The sequence below is a fragment of the Macrobrachium nipponense genome, chromosome 3, assembly GCF_015104395.2.
Source record: "Macrobrachium nipponense isolate FS-2020 chromosome 3, ASM1510439v2, whole genome shotgun sequence".
Classification (NCBI taxonomy): Eukaryota; Metazoa; Arthropoda; class Malacostraca; order Decapoda; family Palaemonidae; genus Macrobrachium; species Macrobrachium nipponense.
The window spans coordinates 113,188,978-113,216,914 of NC_087202.1; the positions used below are offsets into that span (position 1 = coordinate 113,188,978).

Below are 27,937 nucleotides of genomic sequence, written 5' to 3' on the forward strand. Positions count from 1 at the left end.
CGAAAAGAACGAAGATAGAAAATTTTTCATTCTCTCTCTGCCTCGGCGAGGAAAGAATGTAGTAGAGAATTCACATTAAGACTACGGCATGGTCAAGTCATATGCACATACCGAAGTTAGCTCTATGGCTGACAACTGAATTCCTACTATTCTTACAAAGGTTTCTTAGATTAATGCTGTTTACCTCGATGTAACAGTATTATAGAGGATTATAATACGGCAGTGCACGATATTATATAATGCTCTCATGCTTTCGAGAAGTGCATGAAGAAAGCATAACCTTATTAGAGAACGGAGATTGTTCAGGAGAAGAGGGATGAATCTGATGGGAAACATTCTCTTCGTGGCAGAAGTTGTTTCCCTGAATGGACTATATACTAAGTCTATAAAAGTTTTTCCTACTAAGAACGGAATTAATATACGAAAGGATGCCGGCTACCATAAAGGCACAGATGTTCTGGCACATAATCTAAGAAGAATTACAAGCAATTTAGGTGACTGGCTCCAGCCGGGCGCCAAGATGGGCACCTGGCGCCACCTCACAAGGTGGAATACCAGAAGAACCAGGCTGGCTCAATGCTCCAGAAGCTCCAGAAGCGCCAGAAGAGCCAGCCTGGCGCATTGCGCCAGAAGAGCCAGCCTGGCGCATTGCGCCAGAAGCGCCAGCCTGGCGCAAATTGCGCCAGAAGCGCCATCCAAGATAATTTCTCGTTTTAGCGAGTTATTAACCTAAGAGTCCAGTAGCCTCTCTGACAGCAGGCTCGGTAACGGCAAGATTCGTTCCTAATTTCGTTCCCCGTCTAATCGGAAAGGGGTCGATCCCAAGGAAGGATGAAATGATTTATTTTAATCACTTAGGCCAATTCCACAGCTCTCTCATATCGCAAGGAGCATCGAGAATCTCTTTTTTCGCCCATGTTCGCGTTGACAAAAGAGAACCTATTTGGAAAACAGACACGGAACGTAACGATCCTTAAGAGGTTCGCTGCAAGATGTTGCACATCCGTGAGAAACCTTCTCGATCGACGATAATAACTGTTAACGTATGTCTAACATTTATTGGGAAGAGTTGTAAGAAACCGGCGAGAAGTCTTCTTCATAGATCTCTTCGCAATGTGGAAGACAAACAGGCTTCCTATAGATTGCTTCCTTATTTTCGATCCAAGAGAGGTAGCAATATACGCCATCTTTAGTTTAAAAAAGGGGAATAAACTTTAGTCTTTTTTCCCCTAAATATAAATTCTTAACAGATATTAACATGAAGGGCGTCAAAGGAAGAGAGGATGATACTTTATGCCTCATTTTGGTCTTAGGTTGGATTCACAGAGGTCACGTTCTTCTCACAGCATGTTTCGGAAGGCTTTTCCAAGAGAGTCTGGATATTCTATCAGAATCTATTATAAATAGACCTGAAAAACCTCTCCACTCTGAGTCGGTCTGAGTGCAGAATGACCAGAAGTAGACATGAATGAGAGGATTTTTTCAAGGTAAAAGACAAGAGTCATGTTAAAGACAGAATTGGTGCAGATCGTGCTAGATGGAATGGGGAAACTGTCCTCTTCCGATACCTCTGTCCTCCAATGGTGTGAATCAGCTAAGTATATATCTGACAGGTAAGTTGAATGTATAAAAATGATATTGTTATGATACAATAAAGTTTTATACATCCTTACCTGGCAGATATATACGACTAATTGCCCACCCAACCTCCCCTCAGGAGACAAGTGGAAGAGAAAATCTGGTTCTAGAAGGTAATGGTTCCTATTCCTGCCACCCAGCGGCAGGACGGTAGATCACCTGACCTACCTGTAGCGTGTGCAGTGAAATTCGAATTTCTGTCGGGGACGATGGAGTCTATAGCTAAGTGCTAAGTATATATCTGCCAGGTAAATATGTATAAAACTTTATTGTATCATAACAATATCATTTTAGATTGAAGACCAAGCACTGGGACCTATGAGGTCATTCAGTGCTGGGAAGGAAATTGAACGTAGGTAGGTCTGAAAGATGTAACAGGCAGAAAACTTTGCAGTTACATGTGAAATAATTGTTAGGAGGGGGTGGCTAGCAAGATGGAAAATGATAGGAATGAAAGGGGTTGAAGCTAAGGGTTGAAGGAACGCTGTGCTGCAAAGAACCTTTAGTAATGCCTACAGCGTACCATATGAGGTGCACTGATGGCACTAAAATCCCTATGAGGTATAAGAACTAACCAGCCAGTTGTTTCACCCGGTTGTTTCAATAGTGGGCCAAGTCTGTCACCTACACAATACAATTGAATTGCTACTGCAAATTTAATAATAATAAAAAAAAGGCTGCTATGCAAGAAGACACTTTACCTATGTTAATTAGTAAGTTACTTATATGAAATTACCTTTTTGTGATCAACAGCATCTAAAGTCCCAGGTGAGACATACTTCACTAGGGCCTGCAGACATTTTTGATTGCTATGATGAGCAGCATGGTGAAGTGGGGTTACACCCCTCATATCCTGAGCCAGCCAAACTGCACTGTGTTTCTCTCCAAGGGCATTGGATTTTGTTTCCACAGCATGTAAAAGACATTTGATAGCCCCATGGTTACCCTGTAAATAGCAATGAATTATGAAGGATGTTGGAAGCACACCAAATTATACACAATGCTTAGATCATTTGGAAACTTTAATGTAGCAAGGTGCTTGACACTCATTTCGAAACTAAAGTCTAGTTTAAAAAAAAAAAAAGATGTCTTTTTGTTATTCTACCAGGCATGAGATACAATGATAGCTCCCTAAGGTAAAACACTAGATGAATAGCAAGTACGTATAGCAAAAAATAAAACAAATAGGTTGCATTATAACTTAGTTGCATTCAGGAGGAAACTGCATATCATAAAGTATATTACAAAAATGCACCTCACACAAACTCCTCCTAAGTAGATTAACAATACTAAATGCTACAAGTTCAAGTTACAATGGAGAAATAAATACTGAACATAAAAAGAACACAATAATTATGGACAAAAGGATTATCCATATTAATTTTTCCACTGATTAATAGCAGAAAACAATTGATATTAATTCCTACATTTATATATTTCCTGGGTCTTTAATTTTACATACAGTACCTGCATCCTTTGTGTCATTATCACAATTTTGTAATGGTTAATGTACAAGCCAGATAAGAGCTTCGACCAAATTCTCATAAACTGTCTAACACATCAATTAGAAGCAGCCCAACACTAGAGTATGTGTATGATTACAAACTGGAGATGTTTAGCAGCAAATCTTGAAAGACACCTGGTCTTTAGTTACAGTAGTAATTTTCTTGGCTATTTCCAACTTTCACATAGTGCAATGGCTTACAAGAAATTATAAACCATCTTAACAGCTATTTTACCATTACTTGAATTATGTAATTATGGAGTGAATTATGCACTACCAAACAACAAACAACAACGAAATAGTCTTTAACTTGTTCCCTACCTGGGAATAACTATACTTTAATACTTGACTTAGATTGTAATATAATAGTGTGGTTATTTTAGAATGTTTAGTTTCCAGAAGTACTGTATACCTCAGTTAATTCTGTCATTTCTCTGGCAAATCAAAATTTACCCATTCCTAGGTAATTTTAGCACAAGCAGAGGGATAGTAGCATGACTGGCTTAAGTGAAACCTCCGGTTGCATATAGTAGCTGAGTGGAACGTCTAACAAGGGTTTGTAAAAACAAAGCTTAGGAATAGATGACCTCTTGAATGGTTTTCTAGCAAAAAATCATGTATGTTCATAAGTAAGTTCTTACAGGATGCTATGCAAATCCACCGTGAAAGAAAGAGAAAAGTATATATCATGGAATTAATTTAATGATAGCATAGTGTGCACTATAGGTTCTTTGCAGTGTCCGTGCAGCCCAAGCTGTACTGCTTTCTCTCCTTTACTATTTATCTGTTACATGTGTCTCTTCTTACTGAGCTGTCTAAATCATCTCTCTAATTTTTACCTCTCAGTAGAGAATAGACATTTAACTGTGGTCTAATTAAACCATTTTATGAAAATAAAAATAAAAGAAAAAACATTGAAGTTTACTCCTTAAGTACTAAATCAAGATCAACTCCCAAAATGTATTCATATCATCAAACATGGAAAGTGACAAAAGTCTGGTATGCTCCACAAAAGGAATGATGCTAATCATCCATAAAAGAACCTGCTAGTTACTAAACTGTCATGCAACCATTACCCATAAATTTTAGATAATCAGGCTAACTGCCAGTCAAGCTGAGTACTTCTAGACAATTAATCTGAATGAGCATTTTTAATTCTACAGCATGAATTCCAGAAGAATATATTATAGCATTTCAATCAGTACTATATTTAGATGTACAGTATATATGCTTCCCTTACATATTACCATGACATTACTGTACAGAAAAATTTCACTGTTCACATGCTCCTGATTTCATTCTAACACACCAAAAGATTTTCAACTTGCCTTGTAAGCAGCAAAGTGAAGTAGTGTGCACTTCTGTGCATCAACAGCATCTGGTTTTGCCCCAGCAGAGAGAAGGAGTTCAACTATCTCAAGGTGACTGCCAAGAACAGCATAAACCAGTGCTACTCGACCCCAACGATCATGAGTTTCTAGGTTCACACTTTCATCTAAAGTTGGAAGAATAAAATTACCAGAGTAAAGATAGACTAAATTTCAAATGAAAAAAAAATTATTGTTCCATAAATACAAGCCTCTCATTTCTCTTTAGGTCCATAAAGGTAAAATTAGCCAAACATTGATATAACTTGACTTTTTCCAGATGTGTACCTGAAGTTCACCAAGGGAACCCTCCATACTATTTGTCCCATATATAAACTGCTATCTCAATAAATAAATTGGGTTGATTTTGACAAAACCCATATTTATGGTGACATGTACCTACAACTCGAACTCTACTTCTGTATGCCTCCTCCAACAGTGTGCATCTCTTAAGGGTTATTCACTTCAATCTGGTTGCTAAATAAGGGTTGTCTTTGTTGGAAAAGATATTATCTCTACTTGACATGATGTCTTTACACTTCTCGACTGTATAAAGTACTAATGTACAGTGGTACCTCATTTGTCGAATGTTTCTTATGTCGAACTTTCTGTTTTTCAAACAAAATTTTTGAGAAAATTTTGTATTGTTTGTCAAACAAATGCTCGTACTTCGAACTGACTGATTATCTAGTTTATACTTGTACTCGACGGCCTACTGGGTCTCATAAGTTAAACTGTATTAATTTTTTTTATCATTTACAATATATAGATTAATGGTAACAATATTTGACAAAATAAATGAAAGTATAAAGCATTTAATATAAAATATAGCTTTCAATATAACATTTGGTATGAAAGATGCATAAAATCGTACATAACCGTGGTGACGTCATGCCCAGCTGACTTGAGACTGAACGAAGGGCCATTGATATGTTGAGGAGAGAAGGAGAAGAGAGAGTTTAAATATTACTGTATGTATGTAAAAGCAATAACAATTCACATAAAAAGGGAATATCCCAATGAATTTAACGTAATGATAAAATATGAAACAAACAAATGCAATACAGAAAAAAAGAAAACAAAAAGTCGTAATTGAGCCAGTGGATTCTCCTAGCTAATTTCCCTACATATTATTTACACAGGCTCCTGTTGTATTCCTAACAACTGGCTCAATTACGACATTTTTTTTTTTTTTTTTTGTATTGCATTTGTTTGTTTCATATTTTATCATTACGTTAAATTCATTGGGATATTCCCTTTTTATGTGAATTGTTATTGCTTTTACATACATACAGTAATATTTAAACTCTCTCTTCTCCTTCTCTCCTCAACATATCAATGCACCTTCGTTGAGTCTCAAGTCAGCTGGGCATGACGTCACTGTGGTTACGTACGATTTTATACATCTTTTATGACAAATGTTATATTGAAAGCTATATTTTATATCAAATGCTTTATACTTTCATTTATTTTGTCAAATATTGTTATCATTAAACTATATATTGATTTCAAAGCTCAAATTTTGTATGATGAAATGATAGTCTTCTCATAGAATCAAGTAACATCTTAGGTCACTTGTAGGAATAACCAATCTCAAATAATGTTTAATAACATCAAATCCTTTGTGACATCTTGTGAAGTAATTATTTTGAATTATTTGTATTACGTACAAGGCTACCATTTTTGCTACTTACACCTTAAACTTATCTAGCCACATAAATCATTTTGAACATGTCAAAGATTTCAAATGATCCAAACTTGAGTTAGAATCATCTAACAAACTTGAAGCAGCTAATAATTTTTTCCATGTATACAAGACTGACATTTCACCCATTATGTCAATGGTAAATATTGTTTTGTTAGTACTCACCATACTAGCTTTCATATGTACCGTATTGTCAGCGTGTTAGTTATTAACAAGCTCAACACCATTAAGACTTTACTGAATAATTTGCCTTCAAGTAACTAATGTTCTAACATTGTTGTATATATTGCCAATTATGATTGCTTTCAACATTGTATTTTCTATGTATTAAGTACTTTGGGGGGGAAACTTTGCTAATTTTAGGCATTGAGGTCACTGCCTGTAGGTGGCCGAGTGTTGTTAGGAATACAACAGAAGTCTGTGTAAATATATGTAGGGAAATTAGCTAGGAGAATCCACTGGTAGAGTTATGGTAAATGAAAGTCAGAAGGAGGTAGAAGTGTGGTAGGAACAGAATGCAGGCAAAGCAATTTGGAAAAGGAGACCAAACACAGGCAGCAACTTGCCAAAACACATTACTGTTGACTCCAGTGGAAATTCTGAACTTTGACACCTCCAGTGGGTGGTTACTGTAGATTAGGATAACCAATAAGACTAATTGAGGGGTGGCATCGGAAGTAGGAAAAGCCACTCAAGAAGAAGTAGGGTGTATGCTAGTGGAAGTTAAGGAGGAGCTTAATTGTAGAAGTTAGGTTGAGACTTCACTTGAGGTCTCAGGAAAGTTCAGTCAAGAACAAAGCCTTATAAGGGGAGGCTGTGTCGGTGTACTCTCTGTTCCTTGTGAATTTTTGTGTAGTGTGCTAACTGTAAACTTATATTCATTAATATACCTAATTAAGATTAATTAAGTGGTGTTTAACTTGCCCAGAGTCCCAGCACCCAAGCAACTCCTGAGAGACTAGCTAAGTGATTGATTATGATTTCAGAATCTACAGAATTTGAGTGTAAGTGATATACTACATAACTACCTGTTCCTAAGAAAAGAAAAACTCAACCACAACAAATAGAGGAAGGTTATCCCATATAACAAATAACCTTCCAAAATAATACCAACAAGCTACCGAAGAAAGACTAATACTAAAGAGCAAGAGAATAAAAGGAAAACCCCAACGCAACACAGTGGTCGGTGCGCCGATTGAGACAGTCTAGTTAAACAATATTAACAAAATAGTAAATCAAAGAACAAAGCTGTTCACAATAAAATTTAGCACAAATGATTAAAAAAATCATTCGTCATTGAGGTGATACACAGCTAACTTTAGGTAGAGGGAGGGAGTGTTTATATTTTTGAGGAATAATGAATGAATGATTTTAAGTTACCGTGCATCATGGTATTGTAGAGGAGAGAAGAGAGAGTAAAATCTTTACTATAATATATACATAAAAGCAGAACCAATTCACATAAAAAATACAACGTTATTTCCCAATAAATTTAACATAATGATGAAATAAGAAAATAATCAAATGCAATACAGAAAGAGTCTTAACTGAGCCAGTGTTTGGTGCGCCGAGTGAGACGGTCTGGTTGAACAATATTAAAAAATTAGTAAATGAAAGAACAAAGCATTTCACATTTAACTTTAGCACAAATGATTAACAAAATCATTCGTCATTGCGGTGATACACAGCTAACTTGGGGTAGAGGGAGGGAGCATTTATATTTTTGAGGAATAATGAATGACTGATTTCAATTTATCGTGTGTCATAGTATTGTAGAGGAGAGAAGAGCAGTACCAATTCACATAAAAAATAAAATTATTTCACAATAAATTTAACAATGATGAAACATGGAAACAAATGCATACAGTAAAAAGAAAAAAAAAAAAGCTTGCTCGAGTCAGTGTTCAGTGCGCTGAGAGAGAGAGAATGGCTCTGCTTCCCACTGACTTAGCTGATCTAGGATGATTGTTCGCCCATTTCTGTCACTTACACTTGATTTTCACAAATCACTTTTATTTTTATGGTAAAATACCAATCTAGTGACAAATGCTTGTTACGATATTTTACTACTGTAAAAGTAGCTCAGCTCTGTGATAAACAAACTGGCTACTGAATGCCCTCGATTATTTGTTGAAATGGCTTCCTTGTGAAAAGTTATTTTATCTCTCTTTTTCTTGCATTCTTGACTTATTACTTATTTGTTTGCAAAATCCTCATGTCTGTTTTAAAAGTCTGCCGTTTGCCCACAGTAAGGTTATGTATTGTGGCATAATTAATCTCTTTCACACACTTGAGATCTAAGTGTAAACATGCCAATTACTATCTCTCTCTCTTACAATCGGACACACACACTATCGATTCCTTTGATTGTCCCTGTACTTAATATGTGAATAAAATTGATTTTATTAACCTTTGGACACTGCAACCAATTTGGTTTTCTCAAAGGGTTCCTGTCTCTCCTCCCTCCATCCCCCAGCCAGCCGGCGCCATTTTTACCAACGCAGTTCGTAAATCGTACATAGAAAAAATAAACTTTAGACAATTTTACTCCATATAATGTATTGTTTCATTACACTCTTAATTTAACTTTTGAACACATTATTAAAAATGTGAATAGGGGGACTTTTTAGGTTGGCTGGAACGAATTATCCTGATGCCCTTTATTTCTTATGGGGATATTTGTTTCATATTTCAAACAAATCGTACTTTGAACAGCCTTCTGAAATGGATCAAGTTTGAAGTATGAGGTACTACTGTAATCATAACTGAGATGAGAGTAGGGTGGATACAGAAGCTAAATAAATCACCTGTCCACCCACTACCTAGAAACTGGTGAATAGTAGCACTGTAATAAAAATCCAAGTCTACTTACTCTGAATTAATCCCCTAAGATAAAAGTCTTATCTCTCACCTCTCATGCAACCTAGAATTATGAGGAAACACACCCAAAATGTATAACCTAAAGATCATTTTCCATAGACAGAGGGAGAAGGTAAGCTTGAGGACTTTATAAATGGGTGCATTAACGGACACAGACTTATTCTGATCTTGCATTATCCTTATTTGGGTATTTAATACTGCCCTTACCATACATAAGGCAACTGATGACATTTGGGCAGTGTTCCCTGTGGTAGTAAGAAGAGATTATCTTAAGAGTGAACAATCATACTTGTATTACTCAATAGTATAAGGAAATTCAGTCCTCTTAGGAATTTAAGCATAAAAATAAAAGATTTAGCAATTGCACACCCTCATATTCAGTTCTCAACAATTTAATCTATTTAATATGCAATACTATAGGCCTAATTAAACTTAATTTTTATTTGAGAATATTTAGTATTTCCTTCACTGACCATTAGCAGTTTTACCATTAATTAAAAGGTTCTCTTCAGTAAGGTCTGCAAAGTGCCACACTCAATGGAGAACATTCAAAATGAAGCAGAGTACACTCTATATTTTAAGAGTTATTTGTACTGTAAAATCAGGCCCATTCCTAAAAAAACAAATAAATACAAAAAGCTAATGTGAGCTGATAAAAAGCTGCTATATGATGAATCAATACAGTTTTACTCATAAATTCAGAAAAGAGCAGTAATGTATTTCAAATCAACACAGCATTTTCATGATATTAGATGTATTTTCCATGTTTTTTATCACCGAATAAAGGACTTAGTTTATTCATAATAATCTACTTCATAATTTATTAGTACAGAAACGAATCCATTTCGCAATCTTCAAGAGAAATAAAGACATTGATAATGCATTTATACAAAAGTCATAAGTATTAAAGGCAGTCAGTGATAACAAGTATTATAAATTAAGGGGAGTGATCTTCAAAACAAGCACCACAATATATCACCTTGTAAAAGTTCTTTAACTTTCTGTTCATCTCCAATAATAGCTGCAGCATGGAGAGGCAATCCAGCCTGCCCTGGCGAGAAAAATGTCCCATGATATAAGCCACCTAAATGTGGGGAACCATGGGTAAGGTGATATCCAGCACCTGTGTGAAACAACGGTGAAGACCCATACTGTGGTATCCCTAAAATAAAATAAAACAAAAATTATATTTTTAAAATAAAACATTGTGTATATATATAGTATATATATTTACCAAATAACTACATAGCTATAGTTTCCACTTAAATGGCAGTTCAAGATTTGAAAAATGTGGTGCAGCGTTCTTTTGTTTTGGTGTAGGTAATGACCACGCCTACTTACCGCATTCTTAGATAGCGGTCGTGAGGGATTCTTTACCAAACACCATAGGTATCAAGAGGGGCCTCTAATGTCTCTTGTCCTCTCAATATAACACTTCTAATGCCATAACTGGAGCAGACTACTCTCTCCCGATCTGATGGGCCCAGGATATTGACCAAACTTTGATGAAACGAATGTGGCCAGCGGTTAGACAGATTCTCGTTTTTCGCCAAAAAAACTCAGGATTAAAGAGCAAACACCATTGCCCTGGGAAAACCCACTTTCTTATCGAGCGCTTGAAGCTCGTTCATTCATTTTGCTGTGGCTAATGCCAATAAAAATAGTCTTCTTTGTCATGTTTCTTAAGGAAGAGGAATTTAAGGGTTCGAACGGAGGGCTTGAAATCTAGTTGACGACCACATCCAAATTCCAGGCGACTAATATTAATTTCTCTTGCTTTGATGTGTCCAGTGATTTTATTATATCACTGAAATCGTGGTTAATAGGTATATTCACACCTGTATGTTTGAACACAGAGTTCAACATAGCCTTGTAATCTTTAATAATAGAGGTAGCTAATCCATGCTATGACCTCAAAAACAGCAAGAAATCTGCCATTTGGGTTACGGTTGTTTTAGAAGATGAGATGTGATGTTCCTGACATCAGTCTCTAAAAACTGCCCACGTTGTCTGGTAGACTGCAGCAGAAGATTGGCGCCTAAATCCTGCAATTGCCTCTGCAGTTTTTCTTGAAAAACCTTTTGCTCTGACAAGCTCCCAGACAGTCTGAAGGCTGTCAGAGTGAGAGTGGACAAATTTTGGTGGTAACATTGAAAGTGAGGTTGTGTGAGAAGCCTTCTCTTCTGTGGTAATAGTCTCCGATAATCTGACAGTAGTTTTAGAAGGTTGGAGAACCGTTGCTTCTGTGGCCAAAAGGGGGCCACTAAGGTCATTGGTATGTTTGAGTGAGTGACGAACTTCTTCAAGACTTCCCTCACTGAACGGTTAAGTATATCTTAGTTTAACCAAACCACTGAGCTGATTAATAGCTCTCCTAGGGCTGGCCCGAAGGATAAGATATTTTTACATGGCTAGGAACCAATTGGTCACCTAGCAATGGGACCAATTGGTCACCTAGCAATGGGACCTACAGCTTAATGTGGGATCCGAACCATATTATATCGAGAAATGAATTTCTACCACCAGAAATAAATTCCTCTGATTCCGCGTTGGCTGAGCAGAGAATTGAACTTCGGACCACCAGATTGGCAGCTGAACGCAAAGATCACTCATCCAATGAGGAACGCCCACTAAACGGTGGGAAAGCATATACGTATAGGGGTGACCAATCTTGAATCATGTCGTCTGTTGCCCACACTATGGGATTGGGGGTTAGAGAGCAGAAGAGTGGGAGGCGAGGATTCCTTGAAAATGCTAACAGGTCTATCAATGGCTTTTCCCACCGTTTCCACAAGTCAGTCCACACCTGCGGATTCAGTGTCCACTCCACTGGTAGAACCTGTTTGCCCTGACTTAGCTCGTCCACAAGGACATTTAGTTTGTCCTGAATAAATCGGGTCACAATGTGGTGTGATTGTCTTGTGCCAACAGAAGGAAGTCTTTCGTCACTTCGTAAAGCGAGAAAGGATGAGTCCCCCCTTGATTCTTTATATAGGCTAGCACAGTTACTAAGACAGTGGCTAGCACAGTTGCTATGCTGTCCAAATGGACTGCTATTGTCCTGTTGTACGCCTCTGCTGCAAAAAACTGAAGCGCTAGGTGAATCATTCTCAGCTCATTTACATTTATGTGTAACTTCTTTGTCTGATGACCATGTTCCAGATACTTCTCTGTTGTTTAAAAGAGGTCCCCAGCCTTGAATTAACATATCTGAATACAATGTTAGGTCTGGGTTCTGAGGGAGAAATGACTTTCCCATTAAAAATCTTCCTTCTAATAGCCACCACCGAAGATTCTTCTTAATTTTTGGAGTGATGGGGAACACATAAGAGTCTGGGAAGACTTTTCTGCCCAAATGGCTCTTAGATAAAACTGAAACACACGGGTATGTGGCCTTCCCAAAGGTATGAACCTCTTGATGGCTGACAGGGTTCCTAGGAGACTCATCCATTCCTTTGCCAAGCAGGAAGGACAATGGATAAAACTTTAGACTTTCTGTATGCAGTTGTGAATTCTTCGGTGAGATGGAAAAGCCAGAAAATTAGAGCATCGATCGTCATCCCCAAATAGACGATCGATTGACCCTTGTTGAAGCTTATCAGAAAGCCCAAATCCTGGGAGAGTAGGAGTTTCCTGTAGGTCCTCTGTACATCTTGATCTCAATAGGGAGTGTAGAAGCCAGTCGTCTGAGTAGAGACTGACAATGATTCCCATAAGGTGAAGCCATTTTGCTAGACAGGCTAAATACCGGGTAAACACTTGAGGGGCTGTTAAAGTCCGAAACACAGAGCCCTGACAAATCTCAGGTACTTCCTGGATTCAAGGTATATTGGAAGATGGAAGTATGCATCCTGCATGTCAATTGTTGATATCCAGTCTCCCTGCTGGATGGGTCACAGGACTGAGTTGTTTGTTTCCATCCTGAACTTCTTAATTTGGAGGAAGAAGTTCTGAGTACTTATGTTCAGGACAGGCCTCCATCCTCCTGATGCCTTGGGGATGACAAACAGGCAATTGTGAAATCGCTCTGTGCTTAAATCCTCGACTACTCCTACAGCTTGTTTCTCGAGGAGGGCTGATACATCTTGGGAGAAGGCTAAAACCTCTTTGAGCTTATTGTCCTAATTAATATTAAATGATGCCACTAATACCCGGTATTTAGCCCGTCTAGCAAAATGGCTTCACCTTATGGGAATCATTGTCAGTCTCTACTCAGACGACTGGCTTCTACACTCCCTATCGAGATCAAGATGTACAGGGGACCTACAGGAAACTCCTACTCTTCCCGTTATTCTTTTACCATACACTTTATATAACTTATTTATTTCTTAATTTTTATTTAATTATATATTTATTCCTTTATTTTTATTAATATATTTTTTTTATCTACCTATTTATTTATTTATTTATTTTTATTTTCTTATTTCAGCGCCTCTGGTTTTTCATTTTTCGGAAAAAATGGAGAAATCTTGCTCCCACAGGGAAGATCTGGAGGATCAGGTTTTTACTTGAGAGACAGGTTTGCCTGAAGGCTTTCTCAAAAGTATTGTCGCATGGAGGCTGGTTCAAGCATGAGCTTGGGAGTGGCCCCTATTGCCACAAAAGGGCTGCTGTGACAGTGAAGAGGATTTTCTGCCACTAAAAGTCGGCAAAGACAATCAGTTCAGCTCTCTAGAATGTTTAGCTGACTGAGCTAACAAATCTTGTGTTGATTTTTTCTATAGCTCGACTGTTACCTGTTTCAGGGTTTCTTGTGGGAACAAACTAGTACGATCCAATGGAGTGAAAAGGAGAGAAAACCTCTGCAAGAGAGTGATTCCTTTAGAGGTATAAGAGCACCACCACAATTCCCTCTTCTTCAGAAGTCCGGTCACAAAGATTGTTGCAAGTTCTTGTGCACCATCCCTTATTGCCCTGTTGACACAAGAGAGAACCCCTAACCAATCTAAAGAGCAGTTCTCCTCAAGGGTCATACAGTCCTCTATTTTCTTGGCTAAGGTGTCCACTATCCAGTCTACAAAACTCATCACCTCAAATACCTTAACAAACATCGCATTAATGAGACTGGAGAAGTCACACTGGGAGGAGGCAGGCACCCCCAATTAAGGAGCTTCTCCATACTTTTTTGTATGGACGCGATAGGAGAGTGTAGAAGACTGCCTTGCCCAGATCTCTCTCGGTTGCCAACCAGGTATCAATGAGAGCCAAAGCTTTCCTTGAGGAAGAGGGAATAACCATCTTTGGTAATTTATAGGCTCTTGCAGGTTGACGCATCAGGAATGCGGAATCCGGTGAAGACGGAGCCAATGTAGAGAAAAACAAAAGGATAGTTTTTACAAGGATAGAAAACTAAGAAGAACCTGTTGACTGCTTTTGGTCCACAAAATCAATGACGTAGCTATGTGTCTGGAGGATCATTTGGTACTGCAGGTAGCCTTTGCAACAGGTTCAAAATATTGTCCAATTGGCGCTGAATAAGGGCAAAGGACTAATCTTCAACAGCGGAAGAAGTTGCAACTGATGGTTCAGGAATCCAATGTCCTCCTTTAGGTCCCATACGCTTAACTGAATGAGGTTGAGTCGCGACAGGTGTACAGGAGAGTTAACTAATACTGGGCACTCGGACACTGAATGCTTGGACTCTGGGCGCTTAGCCACTAGTTGCTCAGGCACTGGACATTTTAACACTGGGTGTTTGGACTCTGAATACTACTCGAAAGTAGGGCACTAATACACTAAACTTTTGGACACTGGGAGCTCATACACTGAACGCTTGGACATTGGGCACTTTGACACTACTGGGCGCTTGGACACTAATGGGTGCTCAGACACTGCATGACAGGTGAGGACTGAAATCCTTCTCCATGGCATGCTTGCGCACAGGAGGCAAGTCATTATCAAATGAAGTGCTGTGCCTTTTCAACGGCCTAGAGGCGCTCAAAAGCCGGTGACTAAGCCCTTTTGCTTCATGAGAATCAGAATCACCAAAAGATAACATCCCATAGGTTGCCTTTCCAGTGGCGGTCCTTCAAGTCCTGGGAAGGTACGACAGGCTCGTCTAAGGAGGCAACTACACATGGGCAAGATCCACTGACCTCCCTTGGACTGCCAGTTTGCTTTTTCCCAGGTGAGCAAGGTGAGCTTGGCAGGGACCTTGATCTAGGAGCATCGGTGGGCCAGGCAGCCACCCCCTCTAAAAACACTGCACTTGCAACAACACGGCTAAACTTGTCCACCAGGACTCTTACTGCATACCTGATTTAGGAAATGGTATTCACTAAAAGCTTGAATTTCTTGTCAACTCGAGCCTCGAGGCTGGCAACAGCATTGGGTTTAGAAATATGAGAGCCACGGAGAGGAGTAGCAGGAAATGTCGGAGGACCTGAGATAGGGGGAGAAAGCAGTAATAGGTGTTGATAGGACAGGTAAATAAGCAATATCCTTAGGAGAAATAGGCTGACTAGAAGGAGTCTTGGCTTTGGCTCTAGCAGCTGCCTTTCTCTGTCTGTCACATTGCAGTTTCTCTAAATGTACATTTAACATTTTCTTTTTGCCTGAATCCCAATCCTTACATTTAATCCAACTTATGTCTGGTGAGCATACTTGTTCACGACAAGCACAGTGAATACTATAACTGTCATATTTGGCAGACGTAGGCCTAGACTTACAGCCCTGACTACAATATCTGATACTATACACACTGGAACCTGATATATTAAAAGAGCGTTACCAAAAGCAGTGAATACTTCACCAAAGGAAGATATCACAACCATCCTACTTATTCCTCCCTGGAAGTGGGCGAGGTCAATGCGTACCCCAAAACAAAAGAACTCTAATACGTTTTTCAAATCTTGAGCTGTTGTTTAAGTGGGAAGTATAGCTATGTCATTATTTAGCAAGTTACTTATATAAGAACTAAATGTACGTATGAGATCATTTCTGTGATACAAAATTGAGCTTCTGTACAAAACAAAATCATATGGGTTGAAAACAAGATGTCCATAATATTTATCCCTTTAAATCTTTGAAATGTAGTACACATAACATCTAAAGAATTCAAATACTGTAACTGCAAAAAAAAAAAAAAAAAAAAAAAAAAAAAAGTGGTTCTTCATTAACATTATTAGCAACAAGTTTAAAATATCTCAAACACATCAAAATATAGGGATGAAACAAAATCTCACAAAATTATCAATAAAGTTTAAAAGAAGGGCCTTGTGTGACACATGGAATTGTCAAAAGCCTAAATACAGCAAAACACACAAGTCACATTTTCTACGGGTTGGGGCTACTCTATTCCAGTTTGTCAACAAGGATCTAGTTAAATAGAAGACAGGATGAAATGTACAAGTGAAGCTGTTGTACAACAGAAATGGGGAAATAGAAACTAAAGTAGATGAACAGAACTATGTAAAAATGCAATGCAGAAGGGGCCAAGGGGAAACTGCAAAAGCCATTGAGTAATGCCTACAGTGTGACATCTCAGGTAAACTGTAGGTATAACACCTAACTGGGTATTATGAGGATGAGTGAATACACTGCCTGGTAATGAATTTGAATTTGGCATACCCAAGGTAAACATCAGCTGCAGGAAGACATATCAGAGTGAAACTACGGTTTTCAACTATAGTGTCTGCATCTCTAAATTCAGTTACCAAAAAGTATGCAACAGTCATTAAATAATCTAACTTATTTTCTACTATTTTCCTTTGACTTTTCTTACTCAGTTCTAATCCTTTGATTACATTGAATACAATACTGAAAAAAGTTACAATGTAATTAAAATATTAACATCATCATAAAACATTTTTATTTCAGCTTTTAATTTTATGAAAATGTACCAAATACTATACATCTTACCTGGTGCACTAAGGTATGGTGGCATAAGAGGAGTGTTGCTAAAAAAACAAGGGCTCAGAGATGATGGATACTGATTACCATGGTAATGGCTTAAGATGGATGGGCTATAATTCACAAACTGAAAGATAAAATTTTTATATATAGATAGCAGCCAGCATTCAATTTTACCTATCAATCTTTTATCTATCTGGCAAAATTCAAAAGCCAGTTTATAATAATATTTATCATTTATATAAAAGAGCCTTCATTCTGTAGTGTGAAAAAATCGTATATGTATCATTGACAAGCATAAGACTGTCTACGTAATCCAGAGAGTGCCCAAAGTGGAACACTGAAGGCAGTACCAAAGCTTCTGAAACTCTTCCGTCTGAACTGCTTTCCATCTCTTACTTTTCATTTGCTCCCTTTGTTATCTTCCCAAATAGCAGCCATTTTTTTTTTATCTTACTTCAGTTTTAATACCATCCTGAAAACCAAATCCTCTGGGCTCAAGAAGGTCAGGAAATGAAACTTGGCAGTTTTGTAAAACTACTGTATGACAACTCTTAAGAGTACTTTTAGAGCAATAGTAGTACATATATGTCTCACTCTGACCCCTGACTAACACCTCTCAAAGAGAATTCTTCCAATGAAAGGTTGAAAAAACCATTATGGCTCTTGCAGAGGTAAAGACTGACAATTTTCTACGAACCTGGTGTGCTTATCAAACAAGAGTGGACTGAAGGCAGAAATTAGAGGAAAACTGCCAAACCACATCAATACAAAATAATGTAGTACGTATCTACATCTACCTATTCAGTACTTGAAGGAATGCATACAGCAGTTGCTAATGGTTAAACCATTATGTCATTACTTCCCCCAAGATTCACTCATTTACAAAACTTGATGAAACTGAAGTTCAAGAAAATAAAAAGAAAATAACTACTTAAGATTTACACCTCATACTATAATACCTAGATGCAAGTAAATAACAAACTATTTACTTTAGTGAGGTGACCAAATTAGTGGAGACTGAGTAATTATTTTTATTGGAGCCTGGTAAGGACCTACAAAAGGGCTTGGCAGCTGAAGACAGGCCATGAGATGAGACGAGGAAGGATGAATTTTTACCGGATGGCCAGAAGGAAAAGAAGGAGCAGGTCTTTTATTTCCTGTTTTAAAAGATTGTCTGATAAATTCCCTATTTTCCTGTACAGAAATATCCTCCCTTATTGCCTTAAACAGAGAAGGATTCAGAAGGCAGTCCAAAGGAGAACCCAAAACTACAGCCATCTTCTGAGAAGAGACCTTAGGCAAAAGATGAGAGCACAATTGTTCTCTCTTCTTCAAGACTGAGCTAGAGAAAGCAAAAGAACATTTGCCTGCTGCATCCAAAATAGCCTTGTCCCAGCAAGAAAAATCTAATGACTCCTCCCAAGCTTTGATATCTGCTGGCGCCAGAAAGTCTTTAAGTTGGCGCAGAGAAGCGGCAATAGTACTTGGCGAAAGTTCCGCAAAAGACAACTTCAGTACAAAATTCTAAACAAAGACTTGGACAAAGTCTCTGCCTCTGCAAAACACCTTTTCATAGGATCGAGACACAAAAGGAAATCAGCATTGTTCTAAAGGGTCCACAATAATACAAAGTGTTGCGAGTCCGTGTATAATTTTTAAAACTTTACAAAAAGCTTTTGAACCTTTCCCTGGGTTCATCCTAAGTCCAAAATCAGCATTGTCGACCGAAGACAGTTTCAATGCTGGTAATGAGCCTGTGTCGTAATAAGTGGCCCTCCGCTATTTCAAAAACCCAGAAGACTAGAGCTGGCAAAGTTAAAAGAAGCTTTGTGCCCCATAAGAGATATTTTGTCAAAACATCCTCTAATTGAAGGAGAAAGCTTAGGCTTCTTCAAAGACATAATGGAAGCCAATATCCTAGAAGATAACAAAGACCTAGTCTCTACAGAACTTCTTTCCTCTACCAAATGAGGATAGAGAGAAGAGCAACGCTCCAGCAAGCGGCGAAAGACCAAAGGAAACTTCCGAATCAAGCTCTTCTTCCATCAGTTGCAGATTTGAGACAACAGCAGCTGACTCCTCGCAACAAAATTCTTACTTGATAGGAGTAGAGACTGCAGGAGAAGTAGTCTGCAGTTGTCTACTAGATGCGACACAAGTTGGCAATGCAAAAGCAGAGGCGATACTTGTCGGCAAAGAAAGCAGGACTTGTAGGAGAGGTGGAGAAGAGTCGTCGACACTGAACTGCATCACTTCATCCGATTGCATCACAACCGGTTTGGGAATGTTCCCAGACGACACGTCTTTAGAGAGTAAAGCAGCTAGAATAGCATCTAGTTTGGAAACAATAGTAGAATCTGTAACCATAAAAGGAAGAGAAAGAGAGACATTAGCAGAGTCCACGTGAGACTCTCAGACAGTACAAGACAGAGGAATAGCCAAGAAAGATTTAGAATGAAATGTAGAAGCAGATGAAATAGGTTAAACAATTGATTGAGTCAATGTAAAAGAATTAGAATAACCCGTTACAGGGATATCATTATTAATAAAGTCTATATCTAAATTCTTACTCTTATCGGTTCTAGCAACCTCATTACTAGCCCTCCATGAAGGCGAAGTCGAAATACTGTGTGAAGACATACTTACCAAAAGGATCTTTCGGCGAATGTGCTAAACATGACTACGAATGAGACCATGGAAAAGGAGAAGTAGGAGTTGGAGGGTACAGAACCCCATTGCCCTGAAAACTGACTCAGTTCCCTGGCAGCCCTAGGCTCAGGCTACATACGGTCTAGGGCACAAACACCTTACCTCTACAGGGGGAATGTGAAAATGAACGTTCACTATGGGGGGGGGGACTCAGAACAGTTCCCTATCATATATCTAGTCAAACCTTTAACAGAAAATATTGCTTATATCATGTTCAAGTTTCTTGATATGATTTTCCTGAACCAAAAGAGGAGCACAAGTCGGAACTAAAGAGGAAATGTCAATACTATCTACGTATATTAGTATTAGGCCTAGCATAGGAAAAAAACCATATGCTGAGTAAGGCTAACTACAGACGAAGGCTCACCAGGGAGGGGAGAAATATGACAATTTGTCGAAAATTGCATTTTTCCTAACTATACAAACCTGAGGTCCTTTAACAATAGGAAGTAGCTAGCGGCAGCTGGAACGGTCGTAAGCTTCGAACAAGGGGAGAACGGTAGTTAACTGCTTGTCCGACAGTCGCGCGCCGCGCGACTGGGAGGTAAACAAATCATTTTTGCTTTTGGCCCATGCAAAATACGCAGAGTGAGGGGTGGCATGAGGAGGGACTATATGTAAAGGACCTCAGGTTTGTATAGTTAGGAAAAATGCAATTTTCGACAAATTGTCATTTGTTCCGATACGTAATACAAACCATCGGTCCTTTAACAATAGGAAGACTCACTTCTTGGTGGGAGGAATCTGAGTCTTTTGATGAACAGACTGGTGTTCGTCCATCCCTGGAATGCCTCCCTGGTCGTAAGAGCGAGGGAGGGATCCAAGCCTCTGTCCGATTGATCGGGGTGTGCACCGCAGGATCAATGGTCAGACCTCTGGGCCGAGTACTAAGAGAGTGGCAAGCGTATCTCTTCGTACCAGCAAGCAAGAACTTGTTCCTGTTTGCAAGAGGCAACATAAAGTATGGGTTTGTCTCAAGCTGGCATCCACTTCCTCCCCCTTGTTGGAGGAAGTGGTGGATATACGCTCCTATCCCTAGTGAAAGGGATAGGATGGGGCTCTGTTGAGTAGCTCACCTGCATCTTGTCCTTATCCAGCAGGGTGACGACCGTGTCCCTCTAACCACAGGTAGAGGGGAAGAAAAAGATGGGAAGAGGAGCCAGTCACACTCACATTCACTCATCCATTCTTACGGTCACACCAGGACTCGATGCTGTTCAGCCTGCGAGGGTCTGGGTTCGCTACACAACGTGTTGAGCAGCCACCACGGGTCCCAAGGAAAAAGATCCAAGGACCTGTGGGCAATATCCCGAAGGTAGAAGGAGGGGCATGTGGTCTGGTTGGACCAGACCCCTGCCTTCAGTACCTGCGCCACGGAGAAGTTCTTGCAGACAAGGCAGCATCTCCTTCGCATCGAAGGCGGTGAAGTCCATTAGGGAGGGGATTGTGAACGACTCGAACCAATCGTCAGGGACCGAAGGTTCTGAGTCTTCGCTACGAAGTTCGGTACGAAATCGAGCGTCACGGATCCCCATCCCCTGGATGCTTGACTTCGCAGGAGAAGTCATGCAGTTCCTCAGAGGAAAAGAAGGGAATAGTCGCATGACCTATCCCTCTTCTCTACTTCGGTGATGTCCAGTACCCATACTGGTCTGTCCGTTTTCCACAAAGTCTCTCGCATCCTCCTATCCCCATGCAGCGAAGTTCTCGGTAGTGGATAGGACACCGACACTCCATGGTGGGTGTCGATGGTATGGGTACTGTGACAAGCTATTAAAACGAAGTAATGATTGCTCTGTAACAACCGAACTAAGTCAACAGCGTAGTTCGTAACTGACTCGGGCGCTCTGACAGCTGCCGACTGACTGCGTTCGGTAGGAGGCAAGTTGTCCAAAGCATCCGAGTAAGTCACGTGACCTTCGCCTTTAAAAGGGTTATGCCGAGAGACCAAACAAATAATGTATTTGTTTGTCACCAATGCCGGACAGCGAGGTGATGATTCTCTTAAGGCATGTGCCCAACAGGCGAAAGTCAATTGCCTTCTAGAGACCGAGGTCCCTGAAGGCAAAACATCTCATAGTTGTTGAATCTCAGCTAAGGAGAAACAACACTATGTACTGTTGAAGACGAAGGTAGATATTGAATGCAACCTACATCTTCACAGACGAATCGAGAGAAGGATTCTCACAGATTCATAACCTGTGCTTACAAATGACTGAAAACGCTAACCGCTATTTCATTGCTGTCCGGTGAGAAGTCGTAGTTGCAATGAAAGCGGGGCGCTCTTCAGTAATGAAAACACAGGGGAAAGCCGCCTGAAGAACTGCTTCTCATGGGCTGAACATTTGGAAGTAGAGCTGTCAGGTCGGAGAGTAGGCGATGTCTTCTGACACATCTGTTAATTCGGGTTGAACAATGAACAATTGTACACCTACGAATACGAGATATTTTAAAGACAAACTCAGATGTCTGCAAAATCATTCGCATTATCGCAGTGCGATGCAGCGGGAGACTTGTACAGACTTCTGTTACCGTGCGGTAAACAGAAAGATGAAAGAGTCCAAGAGATATCTCTGTTGAAAATTCTCGCAATGTCGAAGGCGATGGAATCTAGCGTCACAGCAGTAGATGGTCCTTCATTATTGCGAGAATCCCCGTTAATCAGAGACCTAAGTCCATGATTGTTGGGCAGAGATACGGTTCGGTAGTCAATCAAAGCAGGGGAGAGAGAGACATAACTGACCGTGCATCTCGGAGGCCCAGCTGATACTGAGCTGCTATCAGGCAGTTCAATACGCAGTAGCTGAGCCTGAGCTCTCGCTGACTCGTCATCCTGAGTTGCCAGGTAATCCATTATTCCACGAAGGAATGCGTTCGGCTAGAACCACCGAGCATAAAAGATATGCTCGAGCAATTATATTTAGGCGAAACTAATTTCGGTAAATATAAAAGTTGAAATGGTGTTGTCGTGACAAAACCATAAGTATATAAAATTGAAACTGAAAACTCCTGGGAGGTTGCAGGCAACCCCGAGTTGCAGTTTCAATTAGAATACTTCTCCGTCTAAGTCGCAATCCATAGATTAACTAGGATATGCGCCTACACCTCGGACAATTCAACTGCTTAGCAGAATCCTGTCGCGAGGTTAATATACGTAGTATATTTGTAGGATTCTGAACAACGATCTCCATCCTAAATTCTTTCCTTCAAGAAAACAAAATAAGGATTGGAGATCGACCACCTTCGATCTCTATCAAAGAGAGTGAAGGAGAAGTCTTCCTCGAAGGAAAGCTTCAATGGTGAACAGAATACTAAGACGATAGTTCAAGCCAAACTGGATATTCCTGTCCGTTCTTCTCTATTCCAGGTTGGTCGCCTACTGTGAGATAGTCTTCTTTCAGCAGCAGTCTTCTTCCCAATGCTAGAAATTCCAGGAATTCGAGCATAGGCGAGGTTCCCGATTATCGTGTAACATATCGGAGATTCTCGTCTCGCTCACTTTGGACCGTGGTCTCGCCTAAGTGTTTGGAGATCGTAAAAACCTCGAACACTCTGAATGCGGTAGAAATTCCGTAGAATTCTAAGCAGTCTGCGAAACCCCCACCGAATTCGTCAAACGATATCGGCTGGTGGTCCGCTCGATTCCCGTAGAAATCGAGAATGGGGCAGGATCCCTCCTCAACGACCGGGGCTTACGTCAGGTAGGACCCGAAGGTCCTCCCGGTAGCGCAGTCCCCAACGTGGGATCCTACAGAGAAATCTCTGTAGGATCCCTCCCCTTTCCCTCGTAGCCGTAAGGAGAGAGGGAATGGGGGAGGAACTGGATACTCGCTCGCCTTCCCAGTGGAACTAGCAGTTGGAGAAGAGTAGGAGCAGCCATCGCCTTGCGACGATGGCCTCTCAGAGTCTGGGAAAATGTATCGTCAGGAGAAAACGTTTTCCCGAGGAGGGTTACGAACTCTCACTGTAGGTAAGGGTCTGCCGCCACTGTGAACGTTGTCTGGGTGGGGCTGATCGACACCTGACAGGAGAGAGCCGATACCGTCCTCAGACTCATTCCAGTCCTCGTCGAGGTCGAAACCTCTCAGGAGGACCGAAGGAGTATTTAAATACAGTGTCCGAAGACACGTAGAAACGCCGCTGTCGCAGTAGAGGAGGTGGAAGTAGCTTGATCGACCGGCCAGAACTGAGAGAGCCTTCTTGTCCGCAGACGAGAGACTCTGGTTCAAGACAGAATCTGCAAGCTCCGATCGCGGCAGACCCACCGTCGGTTTGGGTTCCCTCTCGGGCCCCAAAACGACTCAAGCAGAGACGTGGGCTCTGCTGGTGGGAGCGGCAATCCTTCCCCGAGGTTGTTTTGCGCTGACGAATCAGCGACATAACCTCGACAAAGTTCCTCTGGATCTCGGAAGTCATAGCATCTTGCAGAGTAGGACCGTCAAGCCCCTCGAACAAGAGCATTCCGAGAACCTCCCCCTTATGGAGGAACTGCGATAGACCCCTCTCGGATTCCTCCTGCCACTTGCGCGTACGTCCTGGTCGGTCCGAAGATCGTACCTGGTACTTACGGCGTCGTGACGGGATTGTGCGGGGTATGCCCCTCACGATCACCCCGCTGTGCCTCGCTCTTCCTGGTGCAAACCGAGGAAGTTGCAGGCACGGGAGAGGAAGACATGACGCTCCTCTTTCGCTCGCTGGCAGAACCAGCGGGCTTGGAGGGCTGCAGGCGATCGCCACTTTGCAGGCCTAGTCGAGCCGTTTCCCAGGGAAACGGCTGGACCGAGAACAGCGGCCCCGATCTCGTGTGCAGAGGAGCTGCTGCTGGTCCCCCCTATCCGCCCGTCCGTGGGAGCGGCGGTCAGGTGACCTGCTAGGCTCGCTGTCGCGGTGAGACCGGTGAGCGTCCTCTCGGCGCGTCGAGCCGCTGGTACCAGCTGAGGCTGGTACCGACGGCCGCGGGGACCCCTTCCTCGCCTCAGCGCGTGGCCGGTCGGAGACCGTCACGTCAGCCCGAGCAGCCGGCTGGTCGCTGCGAGAGCGTCCGCTGGCCTGGCGAGAGTCGTCTGCACGACTCTCGCCAGTCTTCTGCTCCACGCTTCGGCGAGCGAGCTCGGGCGTCAAGACTTTGGCTGGACGGTCTCCCGCGGGAGACCGTCCACTCGGTACTTCTCGCGAACGAGAAGCCGAGGCGGATCCTGGTTTAGCGGCAGAACCGCTAGAACCAGGCGAGGAAGTGCCAGCCGAAGCTGGTACTCCTCTGGTCCCCGTCTTCTTCTCCTTGGTAGAAGAAGAGACGGGCCCTGTTCCCGAGGGAGCAGGAGGACCAGCAGAAGAGCTCCCCGAATCGCCAGAGCGAGACGGGCCCTTAGAAGGTCCCGAAGGAGCCTTCTTAGGGGGGAAACCCGGGTTACCAGCTGGTCGCTGCAAGAGCGGCCGCTGGCCTGGCGAGAGTCACCTGAGCGGCTCTCACCAGCCTTCTGCTCCGTGCCGCATCTTGGCGCCGAGCGAACTCTGGCGCCGAAACTTGGCTGCACGGTCTCCCAAGGGAGAACGTACACTCGGGATCTCTCGCGAACGAGAGACCGAGCCGGAACCTGGCGTAGCGGCATCGCCGCTAGCACCAGGCGAGGAAGTACCAGTGCTAACCGGTACTCCTCTGGTCCCCGTCTATCTCTTCCTTATGGAAGGGGAGACGGGCCCCGCTCCCGAAGGAGCAGGAAGACCAGCAGAAGGACCCCCCGTCCCACCAGGGTGGGACGGGCCCTTAGAAGTTCCTGAAGGAGACTTCTTAGGGGGGAAGGCAGCCTTCTTCTTCTTCGGCTTATGGGCCTTAGAAGTCGAAGGGGAAGAGGCAGCAGCAGACGATGAAGATGAAGATGACACCTTCCTCTTCCTCGTCAGCTCACGCAGGACAGTCGTCAGGTCCTCCATCCAGGCCGGAGCCGGGGCTATTGCCGAAGCAAAACGGCCCGACTGCACCTGTCCGGAAGGACCTGGGACTGGGGAAGACACACCGTGGGCAGGCTCAGGAACCAGGAGCGACAGGAACAGCAACCAGCTCAGGAGCGGCAGGAACAGCGGCAGCGGTAGACCCAGAAGGGACAGCCAAGCCAGCAGCGGGAATCACATCAGCGGCAGGTACGGCAGGCCCAGCGATCGCCTCGTAGAATCATCGGCAGCCAGCGGGAACCTGGGTACTGGCGGCCGGTCCAGGGGCGAGCTGCTGGAACAGCGAAAGTCTGGGGCAGGCAACACGAAGAAAACATGCGGCGGCGGCAACACCCCCTGGGTACGGCGGCGGCCCTAGTAGCGGCAGACGGCGTCACCGACACAGCATGGGGAGTGTAGACCAGGCGGGGGGGAGCAGCATAAGCGGCCGTGGTAGTAGTGGAGACCGCCCCAGACCTCGCTAGACGCTGCAGCAGCCCGTGGATGCTAGGCACGCCCTGCCGCCGCGGTGGTCCTTATCTGTCCAAGGTCGTCTCCCACGGATGTAGCACCTGCGGTAGCACAGATAGATTAGTAAGAGGGGTTCCCTCACGCACTTGGGGAAGACATGCCCCACCCCGAACGCAAGGAAGACCCCAAATACAAATACACAGAAGGAACTGAGCGGGGGGCAGGAAAGAAGACGAAGAATCGGATACCAAGGGAGTCGCGGGAGAGCTTTCCGACAACTTCCTGGCAGACCGTTCGCTTCCCCTACCCCCGCCAACAGCAGTGAAAAGTAATATGAAAATGAAACAGAATACTGCCCTTGCGATTCAACCTCAAAATTAGAACTTAAAGAAAAGAAATCACTTCATTTCCCGAACTTAAAGGGAAAAAGGACAATTCCCGGGTAAGAGCGAAAACTTGATCCAAATAATATGATGCTATCATAAAATATACATGAAAATGAAACAGAATACTGCACTTGCGATTTCACTTTCACAGAAAATAATCGTAAGGATCAATTCCCGGGTAAGAGCGAAAATTGATCCAAATTAAATTTTATGCAAATAAATAAATGAAAATGAAAAGAATGCTGCAATTGCGAATCCACTTCATTGCATTCTATCATACAAAATAAAAGGCTCGTGCCGAGCGCAATCACGCTCTCGGTAACGAATGCACAGGGCAAAAATATAATGAAAAGCGTACTTACATTTTTCAATTACACACTTCCGCCCAAAATACATGACTCGGCGCGAGCGTGCCCGCCCTCGGCACCGAGACATAATTCAAGGGTTCAATTCATGAAAAGAGAGGAAATCGCCGCATCTACGGCAATAGCTCCATGTTGGTTCATAATTAAGTAATGAAAATGAAAACAGTGTACTTATAGTTTCATTTCAGTCAAACAAACCATTAGTAGAAAACACAATATAAACAAAGCATACGACGACGAAGCAGGCAGAGAGCGATGACGAACACGTCCTTCACACCCGCGGCCGAAAGCAAGTGATTTGTTTACCTCCCAGTCGCGCGACTGTCGGACAAGCAGTTAACTACCGTTCTCCCCTTGTTCGAAGCTTACGACCGTTCCAGCTGCCGCTAGCTACTTCCTATTGTTAAAGGACCGATGGTTTGTATTACGTATCGGAACAAGGTAGCTTTATGCCCTGACCTAATTAACTGCTTCTGCAGTTTATCTGCTTCCCTTCTTTTCCTATATCTGATACACTTTTAAGCATAAGATCCTTAGGGCAATCCCTACATTCCTCACACCTAAATCTATAGATCACAATCTGTACCCCTGCAGCTGGTACAACATTATGCTGATGTACCTCAAATTAAGGCATCCTGGTTACACAATAATCATTCCTACATAACCTGATGTTAGTTGATTTGCTTCTGGTGGAAGATATCCTAGGAAGATTAAAATTCCAGTAACGTGACAGGAGAAAACAGCCAAAATATAAATTCACAAAATACCAACAAATGCCTACACCTAATGGCAGCAAGGAGAGTTCTGAGTAGAGTTTTTCAAAAACATTTGAACACACCTGGTGAGAACAGGTGAACTAGACAGTCCTCCGGGTCAGCCAAGCGATCTTTTTTACTTTTTTTTAAATGCCAACTCACCTATCGGCATGGAGATATGAGCCAACTTTATAAGTAGGTAAGCTTCATCTCAAATAAATAATTTTTTAGGATGAGGGAACATTTGCTGTACATACTGGTATCCTGCATCAATGCTTCTAAGACTGCAATACTGTAAACCACTTTCCATTGTAATCATAAATGCCATGTAAAATATGTAACAATTGTTACAATATCTCAAACTCAATTAAAAAG

At 41.9% G+C, this 27,937-nt stretch overlaps 1 protein-coding gene across 5 annotated transcripts in view; it reads right to left on the reverse strand.

The window, feature by feature from the left end:
• LOC135221981 (inversin-like) overlaps nucleotides 1-27,937 on the reverse strand; it is a 232,437-nt gene that overhangs the window by 44,322 nt on the left and 160,178 nt on the right. For all 5 annotated transcript variants that reach the window (XM_064260078.1, XM_064260076.1, XM_064260077.1 and 2 more), the window contains exons 3-6: nucleotides 16,955-17,072; nucleotides 10,074-10,256; nucleotides 4,471-4,637; nucleotides 2,375-2,584 (exon numbers count right to left, since the gene is read on the reverse strand). In XM_064260078.1, coding sequence (XP_064116148.1) covers nucleotides 2,375-2,584; nucleotides 4,471-4,637; nucleotides 10,074-10,256; nucleotides 16,955-17,072 — 678 coding nt within the window. The remainder of the gene's footprint in view (nucleotides 1-2,374; nucleotides 2,585-4,470; nucleotides 4,638-10,073; nucleotides 10,257-16,954; nucleotides 17,073-27,937) is intronic.